The sequence below is a fragment of the Sycon ciliatum genome, chromosome 10 (assembly GCF_964019385.1).
Source record: "Sycon ciliatum chromosome 10, ocSycCili1.1, whole genome shotgun sequence".
Taxonomy (NCBI): domain Eukaryota; kingdom Metazoa; phylum Porifera; class Calcarea; order Leucosolenida; family Sycettidae; genus Sycon; species Sycon ciliatum.
Window position 1 is genome coordinate 25204399 of NC_088652.1, and position 11124 is coordinate 25215522.

Genomic DNA, 11124 nt, shown 5'->3' on the forward strand with positions numbered 1-11124 from the left:
GCTGGAATTTGTAATGTTCAGAATGTCTTATGTAATCTTCATCCTTGGTCTGGTCGCTCTGTTCTCCTCTAGGTGCATGAAGAGAAGAAAAACTTTACAGAGTGTATCAAGGTACTTGCCAAAGCTAACACCGTGGACCCAAGCAATAAGGTACACTCTTATGGGCGTTTCCACTGATTGGGGACACATCTGCTTTGTATTTCCAGCCAGTGTGTGTGTCGGTATGTGTGTGTGTGTGCGTGTGTGTGTGTGTGTGTGTGCGTGCGTGTATTGGTATGCGTGTGTCGGTGTGCATGTGTCGGTATGTGCGTGCATGCCTGGGATTGGTTGGGTTGTGCACATCTTGCCATGTATGCATGTCACTCTGTGCTTGGCTAAGTGGATCTAGTAGAGTGGTTGTGTCTTTGCATGCATGAGCATGTCAGTATGTGTGCGTGACAGCGTGGTATCTTCCCACCAGCGCATTCTCTCTCACTCTTTCATACTTTCTCTATCTCTATCTCTCTCTCTATCTCTCTCTCTCTCTCTCTCTCTCTCTCTCTCTTCTCTCTCTCTCTCTCTCTCTCTCTCTCTCTCTCTCTCTCTCTCTCTTCTCTCTCTCTCTTACTCTCTCTCTCTCTCTCTCTCTCTCCTACTTCTCTCTCTCTCTCTCTCTCTCTCTCTCTCTCTCTCTCTTCTCTCTCTCTCTCTCTCTCTCTCTCTCTCTCTCTACTCTCTCTCTCCTACTCTCTCTCTCTATCTCTCTCTCTCTCTTCTCCTCTCTCTCTCTCTCTCTCTCTCTCTCTCTCTCTCTCTCTCTCTCTCTCTCTCTCTCTCTCTACTCTCTCTTTCTCTCTCTCTACTCTCTCTCTCTACTCTCTCTCTCTACTCTCTATCTCTCTATCTCTCTCTCTCTCTCTCTCTCTCTCTCTCTCTCTCTCTCTCTCTCTCTCTCTCTCTCTCTCTCTCTCTCTCTCTCTCTCTCTCTCTCTCTCTCTCTCTCTCTCTCTCTCTCTACTCTCTCTACTCTCTCTACTCTCTCTCTCTCTCTACTCTCTACTCTCTCTCTTTCTCTACTCTCTCTCTCTCTCTCTCTCTCTCTCTCTCTCTCTCTCTCTCTCTCTCTCTCTCTCTCTCTCTCTCTCTCTCTCTCTCTCTCTCTCTCTCTCTCTCTCTCTCTCTCTCTCTCTCCTGTTGGCTACAGACTGTGAGCACTATGTTGAATGACATACGCCAGCGTCACAACGCTCAACGGGAGAAGGAGAAAGCCATGTACAGGCGGATGGTTAGCGGAACATCATCTTCAGCTGCTGCCTCGTCATCTTCGTCAACATCTGAATCATCGCCTTCATCGTCGGCAAGCAGTAAACCAGATAAAAAGGATAGTGTAACCTCCGCAACAGTCACGCTCTATGCCGGCGCAGCCATTGTTGCCACAGTCGCAATGTGTGCTGCTTTCTACCTGGTCAGGTGATTTCAATGTTATCTCCCCGCATTGGCTATTCAGTAGGCGGATGCGGTGCGCTAGTCAAGTGACAAATTGTCTTGAGTTGATGATGTCATCTTTGTCTGAAGATGATGTCGTCATAACATTTTGATGCCATAATGATAGCATGGCACAGTGAGTGCTGCACGGCGAGGCAATGTGCTCTGGGAAAGCAGTGCCACCACTGCCCACAGCAACACTACCAGTACAGTAGGGGGAGAGAGGGGACCCTGTGACATCTTGTACATGTCTGTGTGTGTATGTGTGTGTGTGTGTGTGTGTTTTGTTAGTTCTGGCATCGGTGTGTCCCGCTCAAGCCCAGATTGTGTCTAGTTGATGCTCTGTTGCATCTGTTGTGCACACTCAGTTGGGTACCAGCTTGCCCTTCCCTGTAGTACTAGTAGCAGCATTGACGTGCACATGTACACGTGCACGTACGTACGGATTTGTGTGTATGCGTGTGTGTGCGTGTGTGTGTGTGTGTACTGCCGCTGTGTCTGTTTGTGCACCCCGCATACTGTGCCGTGCCGTTTCACCTTTCCGGTGTGAGTTGAACTCGGAGCGCCCTGTTTGTGTTCCGACTGGGCTGCAGTGCCACTGCTGTTCCTCTGGAATTTGAGCCCTGCCTAGCTGTTCCAGGCCGTCTACCAAGTTCCATTTTGGTACTTTTCACAATAGCTCTCTCTCTCTCTCTCTCTCTCTCTCTCTCTCTCTCTCTCTCTCTCTCTCTCTCTCTCTCTCTCTCTCTCTCTCTCTCTCTCTTGCTCTCTCTCTCTCTTGCTCTCTCTCTCTCTTGCTCTCTCTCTCTCTCTCTTGCTCTCTTTCTCTCTCTGCTTACGTGGTGCTCTGCTCTTCGCACTGGCACTTAGCTATTTCGCTTTCATCAACATTTGGGTTTTCCAGTGTTTTTGACGGTAGTTTTTAGGGGATTCTGGCTATTTTCTATTATCCCGCGTGTAATTTCCTCAACTCTGACTTTAATAGGTAACTCACCGTTGTCTAATTTCAATATGAGCAAGGATAACTTTTCAGTTCGACATGTTTATTGCTTTGCAAAACTCAGAGTTTGTGTAGAGGCCAGCTAAAAGTGCTGGAGTGGACTTGTAACCAACATGGCTGCTGTGCATGGTCATGTGATCGTTCTGCATGGTCATGTGATCGCTGTCAGTTGACCAACATGGCTGCTCTGCATGGTCATGTGATCGCTGTCATGTGACCAACATGGCTGCTCTGCATGGTCATGTGATCGCTGTCATGTGACCAACATGGCTGCTCTGCATGGTCATGTGATTGATGTCAGGTGATTCAATTCTCTACTTTAATAATAAGAAGAAAACCTTTAACCCTTTAGAGCCCACAATTATTTCAAGAAATGCACTGCATACGCGAGCCCAGGTACTTATCTGGTCGTAACTTTGGTGTCCTTTGGCCGATTTTGGTGATCTTGGGCTTTCTGGAAAGCTCTTGGCCAGAGGAACACAGCGATAGCCAGCAATACATCACTCGATCCACAGAACCAGCGCCGCAGCGCGATACGGCGCTCCAAAGCCAGCATTGCGAGCGCCCAACTCAAATTCTCTGCCATTTCAAGAAATTGCATCGCAGATCGCTCAAATTTTTTTCCTGGAGAGCTGAGAAACATGCCTTTGCGATGACGTGAACTATCAGTCTTAAGTTGGGGGACCGTAATGTTACGAGTTTCTATCAGTCCACCAAGATAACGAACGCACTGTCAAATTCTCCGCCTGCCCCTCCTTGTGTAACCAGAATTCCACGTGAGACCTTTCAGGTTACTGAGTTGCGGATACTGAGCCAGTATATATATAGTTTAAATAGAAGAAATCACATGGGAACGAGTTTTGAAGCAACTATCCACGACTGTAACAAGATAATAAGCAGTCAGAAAGTGCATTGGTCCTACCATAACATTGAACCTTCCAAGCTGGAAGGCTGTTGGTTTGCGCACTGGAGGTGTGTTATCAGAGCTAGGGCTCCTCAGGTCGCTGAATGACTCAGTAGCCTGCCAGCTTTGTGCACTTTCCGACAGCTTATTATCTTGTTACAGTCGTGGATAGTTGCTCCACACTTGTACTTGTAACTCGTTTCCATTTCTTTTATTTTGATTTGCTTCTTTTTCATCTTTTCCTTTTCGACTTCTCACTCTTTTCCTTGCTAGACATTGTTGGCTACATTAATAAAAACCCTGCAATCGTGGCACAAAGTGGTCATTGGTTACTTTCCCAGGCATGTATTTGCTTGGAATAAAACTGAAACTAAATAAACTCGGGTGGTGAGCCAATTTAATTATGGTGAAAAAAAGAGAGCAGGAACAGGAAGGAGAACTCGTAACATTTTAGTCCTTCTCCTTTTTACTAAACTAAACTGTGATCATCGGCAAAAGAATTATGACATGATGGTCTTTGGAGGGAGGCAACGTAATGGTACTCAGAACTCCGGACACACCTCCTGCACTTGGAAGAACGAGGTGGAGTAGAAGCCTGAGAGCGGCGTGCCCGGCGCGTAGTCTCTGACGCGACCAATATTGAAATCAATGTTGTGCGTGCCCTTTTTGATCTGTCCCGCTGTGTTGGTCTGGCAGATTCCAGTGAGCACGGACGGAATAGGACTGTTCTCTTTTGGATCACTTTGGTACATGACGATATCAAGCTTGGATGGCTTTACGCACTCTTCGCCGTCGACCGTTATGTACCAGCGATTGGCCACGCCATTTCCAACCACGCGGATGTTCAGCGAGAAAGTCACGTGCAGCACGGTGTTGTCGCGCTTTTTGGTGAATTCAATGCGAGAAATGCGCCCCTTGGCAAGCGTAGTGCCTCCGTGTCCATGAGGGTGATAGCTCAGGTACTTGTGGCCTACCACGCCCACATTGCAGCTGCTCTCATCACCCACCTAAGCACAACGTGAAAGAGAAAAAAAGGAAAAATGGATAATTTATATTTAATGTTTTATGAAAGTACACAATCATGTCGACAAAGAATCGAATAGAAAACCAACAACAACAACAACAACAACAACAACAACAACAACAACAACAACAACAACAACAACAACAACAACAACAACAACAACAACAATAACAACAACAACAACAACAGCAGCAGCAACAACAACAACAACAACAACAACAACAACAACAACAACAACAACAACAACAACAAAAACAACAACAACAACAACAACAACAAAAACAACAACAACCACAACGACATTAAAATGTATGCTCGTGTAGCGGCCACCCCTGCCCGTACACCTAAGGAGTCTTTAATCCCTGCCCACCCAATTCTTGCTCACTCTTTCTCCTCTCTCATGCTTACACTATTATCTCTTATTGGCAACTGGCTATCGTGAGAATAAAGATTTGAAACAACCTCTGCCATATTCTTCTTGCACAAAGCCTGCATCATTGATATGCACCACCACACCTTCTTGCAATTCACCTACTGCGGATCCAACCCATTCGCACACTCAGTTTCCCTCGAACCTTTGAGCTACCCACAACACGCATAAGCCGGCTAAGAGACTCCCCCATCTATGGCTACCTTGATCTCTTCAAGAACATCCCACTCAGCCTCCGTGAAATCAACCCCAGCCGAGATTTATAATTTATGTAATTGCTTCCCATTGCTCAGGATAATATTATAGCCCCACTGTGCCCACTCAGTGAACGCTCAGTGTGATAAGCTCTTCATTAGCATCGTTTATCAAGCAGATACATTTTGGTTTCTCTTTATCCGATCCCCGTGCCTCAGGCCCTGTATATATTTTTCTCTTATTGACCACAGGCCATCGTGAGAGTAAAATGTTGTTTTCTTAAACTACAAATGGCGTGTAGGCATTACTAATAAAAGCTGTGCCGGTGAGGTGAAGTGCACTCCCCCAACCAATGGCCTCGGGAGTAAGGCGCACATCGCGCACCATTCATGGGAGAGGGGGGAGAGATATTGTTGTGGGTGAGAGAGTAAGAGCCTGAGAGAGAAAGAGAGAGAGAAGGAGAGTGAGGGAGAGAGTGAGAGAGAGAGAGAGCCATTGTAACTTTAGAAACTTTACATGGCCATTGGTGTCTTGTATTCACTTCGTCTTGGGAGGACAGGGAGGTAGATAGTGGCGAAGTTGCCACACTGGGGTGTGGCCGCACCTGCATCGTCACCGTACGCACAGCTCGCTCGACTCGTCTCTACTGAGGAAAGAGGACCCAAATCTTGATCTAGCCAAAACTGTGCGGTAGGCATACGTGCCGAAGTTGAGTTAAGAATTTTTTTAATCACCTTTGGAGCCAATATAAAACAACCTGACACTGACATCTAACGACTTGCATCCTGCACACTGCACACGTTTTCTTTTGTTTGTTAAGACTATAATGTTATGTACAAGGTTTCAGCTCTCACCTTTGCTTTATACTGCTTCTCCAGACTGGCGACTTGCGTTTTGAGCTTTCGCAGGTCGCGCGCATAGATAAAGGCCGGATATGCTGCAGGTTGATCATACAAATAACACACAGCCGCGATTATCAATAATAATAATTATTATTTGCATTGGACAAACAAGCAATGCTGCTCTCTACAAGAGGTGCAAAGCACAACCGATATCTAACTTTGTTCGCCTAGCCAGATGGAGACTCTTTGGCCGTATACTGCGCATGCCTGACGGATGTCCTGCTGTGGCGGCTATGATTAACTATTACCAGGTGAAGGAAACAGTGTGGAGAGGACGGCCAAGAACGACTCTGCCTATCGTGCTATCCCGTGACCTGCAGAGAGTGGGGCGGAGGGGACTCAAGACGTTGTCTGATCTCCTCTCCCTCCGGGAGATTGCACAGGGCAGAGGGGAGTGGAAGGACCTTTGCAAGGACGTCTGCAAGTCCAATAGTGGCGTCTACGACTAAAACCAAATAATATTGCTACGAAATATCACAGTTCTGCTTTTCATAACTGCTGCGGTAATAATAATTAACGTCTTTTTTAAATACCAACAAAATTCCTCTCTTAACGTACCGCGTGGATCTGCATCCACCTGCCACCATTTTACTGGATTATTCTCAAAACGGAGTCGACAATGCCCTTTATCCTGTGTCTGCGTCCTCTGTTCAATCTGAGCAATGCTGTCATGTGCCCCTTAGCAGGTACGTCTTGTATTGTATTTCTATTTCTGTTGTCGTTGCTCTTTTTATTTTTATTTTTCATTTCCCAATTCCCAATTCCATTCAGCACGTGCGAATTTGTGGGTGGTTTACCACCGCTGACATTGACGCGTAAGGCCTCGGTCACACTACGGCAGTTTGAAGCTGGACGCAGCGTCAAGCCGCAACACTTGACGGAGACGCGGGGTCACACAGTGTTTTGTTTTTTTCAGCAGCTCATGACTGCCGCGGCTTGACGCATTTGTCTACGTCACAAAACCACCAGGAAAACTCAATGACGACACGGATTCCCACGGAAACCGGCCTTTTGCTTATTATACAAAAAAATTGTCGGACAAAGTTTTCGAATTTTTCATTGATTTTTGATTACAAGAAGACGAAAGGTACTAGGTCCACGCGTGCACGATCGTTGTTGTTTCTTTCCGAATTTGAAGCCATTTTCAGTTGTAGTGTCATTGATCAGGCAAGAAAAGTCCGCATCGCAGCTGTGTTTCTCCTGACTTCGTCATACTGGTTGTCCTTTTTGGGGCTCTTGACGACAACACAACACTCACAAGTCAACAGGCTCCAGTTGGCCGATGACCCACTCAAACAACTGGTCCATTCTCGACATCATTTTCTTCTCAGAAAACGCCTCGCTCTTCCGCCAGATTCGGAGCAGAGGAGCCTCGGCCTCGTAGGTCCACGGACTCATCTCGAACAAAAAGAGGGAACAAAACAAACCTTGAACAGACGAATGTCGAATAACTGCTCAACTCAAGCAAAGTGTCTTGAAACTAATTTTACTTGAAAGACACTGTTTTTCCGCCAAGCGTCACTCCCATCAGCGGCAACGCAGCCGATTTCCCCACGTCAGACGCAGCAGCGTCTGACGCTCAAACTTCCCGCGTTGCGTCAGTTGCCATGGAAAAGCTCATGATTCTGACGCTGACGCAGCATTTTTGCCGTAGTGTGACCGAGGCCTAAGTGCATAATAATAATAATAATAATAATAATTTTATTAATGCGATTAATAGTATAAGTGAAGCGGACATTACAAAAATGATGAATGAGAATACATGTATCTAAGATGGTTGTTCCTAATCGATTTTCTTGAGACTATCATCAGGGAAAAATCGTCTCACAATAGAGGCTGTACGGAAAAACAAACTACTTATAGGTTATAGGTTACATCTTTTCTGCTAATTTCTTTCGTCTTCTCTCCCACTTAAGTTTTTTATTCACACCTCACCTTGTATACTCCCCACTATCCTATAACCTATAAGTAGTTTGTTTTTCCGTACAGCCTCTATTGTGAGACGATTTTTCCCTGATGATAGTCTCAAGAAAATCGATTAGGAACAACCATCTTAGATACATGTATTCTCATTCATCATTTTTGTAATGTCCGCTTCACTTATACTATTAATCGCATTAATATAGTTATTGTCTCCTCGTCGCCTTTTCATAATAATAATTGGACAAACACCCTTTTTAAAAGTATAAAAAGAGGTGCGTAGATACACATAACTGTGGGTCGTAGCACGGTTGGAAAAATCCTTCCGCTTCCAAGCCGGACTTGAACCTGGTACCTCTCGTTTCTCAATCATGGTCTTAGACCAACCCATTGTGCCTTGCCTGCCAATTAATTGGGAACTCGTGGCCTGGCATGAGTAATATATGAATGTGGCAAATGGGATTGAGGCCTTTGGCCTATGGTTGGTGGATCTGATCTATCCTCCCCCACCGTTTAGGAGCCGCATCTGACGCCTGATCATGGGGTGGTGGCGTCCCACGGAAGCGGAAAGGTGGTTCTTGACCAGGGAGTTGTACGATTCCTTGTTCTTGACCTGCCCGGTACGCGAACCCGTCGAATATGTTTTATATTATTTTTATGTAGATACACGTGGCCGGGGCATTTTCGAAAATTGCTTTTAGAAAACAATGCACAAGAAAAGAAGGTGAGGTACCAGAGGTTCCAGTAAATGTGAACTAATACCAGGGGCGGTTGAAGAGAAGAGACAAAATGGGGAAGTGAGAAAATTAATAACGAAGGTTAAATGTTCAATCATGTATTAAGTGTGCTACAATACATAACGAACATTATTTGCACAATTTTATTTATTTATTTATTTATTTATTTATTTATTCAACATCTCCTGGCCCGTCCGAAGACTGCCAATAAACATGAGAGGTCAGGTGATAGCCAACCATTTTAAAGTGATACATGTACATGAACAATGTTTCTGAACACACGTGATATTCGGCTTATGAATGCGTTGCCATATAGCTTCCAAAATATTCAACTACAATAGATCACCATGATGAGCACGGCACAAAACAGAAAAACAGGAACTATACCAAGAACTGCAGTAATCAGGACTAGAGACTAAATTATTGTACCTCAAGTACACTAAGAATTTGCTATTAAGAAACGAGCGGATGCACCGCCGACTCTCTCTCTCTCTCTCTCTCTCACACACACACATACACACACACACACACACACACACACACACACACACACACACACACACACCACCACCACCACCACCACCACCATCACTGCCACGATTCAGGTTGTGCGTGCTTCCCCTAGCTGCATCTCATGTTTGGCATTTAAGTGGTCTTGGTAAAAAATATTTAAAAAAATAGAACACACACACCTTCATGATCACCCAAATCCATACCACTCAGCTTACCTTCTCCGTCCGTGCCAGTATCAGTACCGTCTCCACAGTCAGCACCGGCTTGACGCTTATCCCACTCCACTTCGTCCAGCGTTCCACCAAGATCATCTCCAACATTGGAGCTACCTGGAAAATCAACAGAGGCAACAGGTAACACGGCAACAACCAAAGACTTCAACGAATCCACAATACAAGACAGCTAATACCAGACCATGCACGTAGATCAAGAGCAGATTACAACAGTACCTATGCATTCACTGTAAACATGCAATCCCAACAACCTGAAGGAGCGACAACTGGAGCGACGGCAGCGGCAACTGCAACTTGTGTTGATGGTAATCAGGCCGACGGAGTAGTACAATATTACAATATTGGTCTGGAATTTTTAGCAGGCTTTCCAAGTTGCGGTATTGCTAATAGTGATCTTCTTTGATAGTAGTAGTGACTGCTAATAATCGCCTGGGTTTGACTTTGGAGTTTTCTTCAATCATGCATCTTTCCGATCACATTATCATGGAATTTCAATAAATTTCTTTGACACGACAATATCACTGTACTACTTCCTGATGGTGATGGCAGGACGAAGTGGACAGGCAGGAGAGTCAAATCGGTCCTCCCCCCCCCCCCCCCTCCCCCTCACACACCCTTCGCTATTACAGTCATGTACATGTACATATATAACCTTGGGCTATGATCCCATCAAGCGCCCACGTGTCCGACCCCATCTCAGATGGATTGACAATATTAAAAGTGATCTAAAGCACGCCAATATTGATATTTCTGACTGTTTTGAACTGGCTCTAGACAAGAAAGAATGGCTGATGCTTGTGGAAAAATGTGCTGCGCTTGCGTAGTTGTTCTTACTGCGATACGTTCTAACAATAATGAGATGCCTTTTGTCGGCTCTTCTGCCTGGATTTCGTTGACAGATGCGTTAAGCCCATGGATCCTTCCATGAGTGACATGCGAACTGTAACTATTATTATTATTATTATGATCCCGTTTGACTTTTGCGAAGTAAAATAAAGAGTGGAAGACTGTACTATATGATGCGCTGTCATCCTATAATATGCCTCCACACACAACACCAAGGAACAGTGTTTTAGGACTCTCAGTGGACTAGACCTTCCTGCACCCAACCATCACCCCCCCCCCCTAGCGAGATGTACATGTACATGTGGAGAATTAGATTCTATCACGTATACAGCGGTAATAGGATTTCTGTAACGTACCGTTAACCATGTGACCAGACACCAGCAGAAGCATAGCGAACGCCAGGAAGGCAAGGGACAGAGGATCCAGTTGATGTGCCATGCTTGAACTCGCTGCAAGATGATGCAATGCACGAAGACGGCGTCCTGGTGAAAGGGGCAGTGAAAATCAACTTGCCAGCTACCTTTAACCTGCAGCCAACAGAATTTTAATATTCTTCCTTCGCCTTCCCTGTCTTCCTACAGCATTGGTGCTCAGTTTTCTCTTTTATAGCAGCCCAGAGATGTGATTCCTTCCCTTTTGGAGCCTTGCAGAGAAAAGGTGAACCGGATATCAGCGGGCACCAGTGTGAATGGAAGACTGCGCCTGTAAGGACGTAGGCCGCTGTTTTGTTGGGGGGGGGGGGAGGGGGCGTGAACGTGTACGACGCTTGCCTTTCCATTTCCTGGATGTTGTTGTTGTGGTTGGATGGCCGTCTGGCCCATGGTTCTGGATCACCTTAGATGACGACGCTCACCGGTACGCGTCTCAACAAAGGCTAGCTTATTATAGTGTATAAAGTAGCTCATAACTAATTCAACACTTTCCTTAGGCTATGAAGTTTTACTTGTTCCTGTACG

At 45.6% G+C, this 11124-nt stretch overlaps 2 protein-coding genes across 2 annotated transcripts in view; one reads left to right on the forward strand and one right to left on the reverse strand.

The window, feature by feature from the left end:
- Positions 1–2502, forward strand: part of LOC135826553 (peptidyl-prolyl cis-trans isomerase FKBP8-like) — a 13781-nt gene extending 11279 nt beyond the window's left edge. Inside the window, exons 10-11 of the mRNA XM_065339163.1 lie at positions 73–150; positions 1184–2502. Coding sequence (XP_065195235.1) covers positions 73–150; positions 1184–1453 — 348 coding nt within the window. The 3' untranslated portion in view covers positions 1454–2502. The remainder of the gene's footprint in view (positions 1–72; positions 151–1183) is intronic.
- Positions 2503–3674: 1172 nt separating this feature from the next.
- LOC135826018 (uncharacterized) lies at positions 3675–10833 on the reverse strand. The gene is made up of 4 exons (XM_065338650.1): positions 10525–10833; positions 9305–9418; positions 5872–5954; positions 3675–4375 (listed from the first exon to the last, which is right to left on the reverse strand). Exons 1-4 carry the CDS (start codon positions 10604–10606, stop codon positions 3911–3913), a joined length of 744 nt encoding a protein of 247 aa, XP_065194722.1. The 5' UTR covers positions 10607–10833; the 3' UTR covers positions 3675–3910.
- Between the last annotated feature and the right edge of the window lie 291 nt (positions 10834–11124).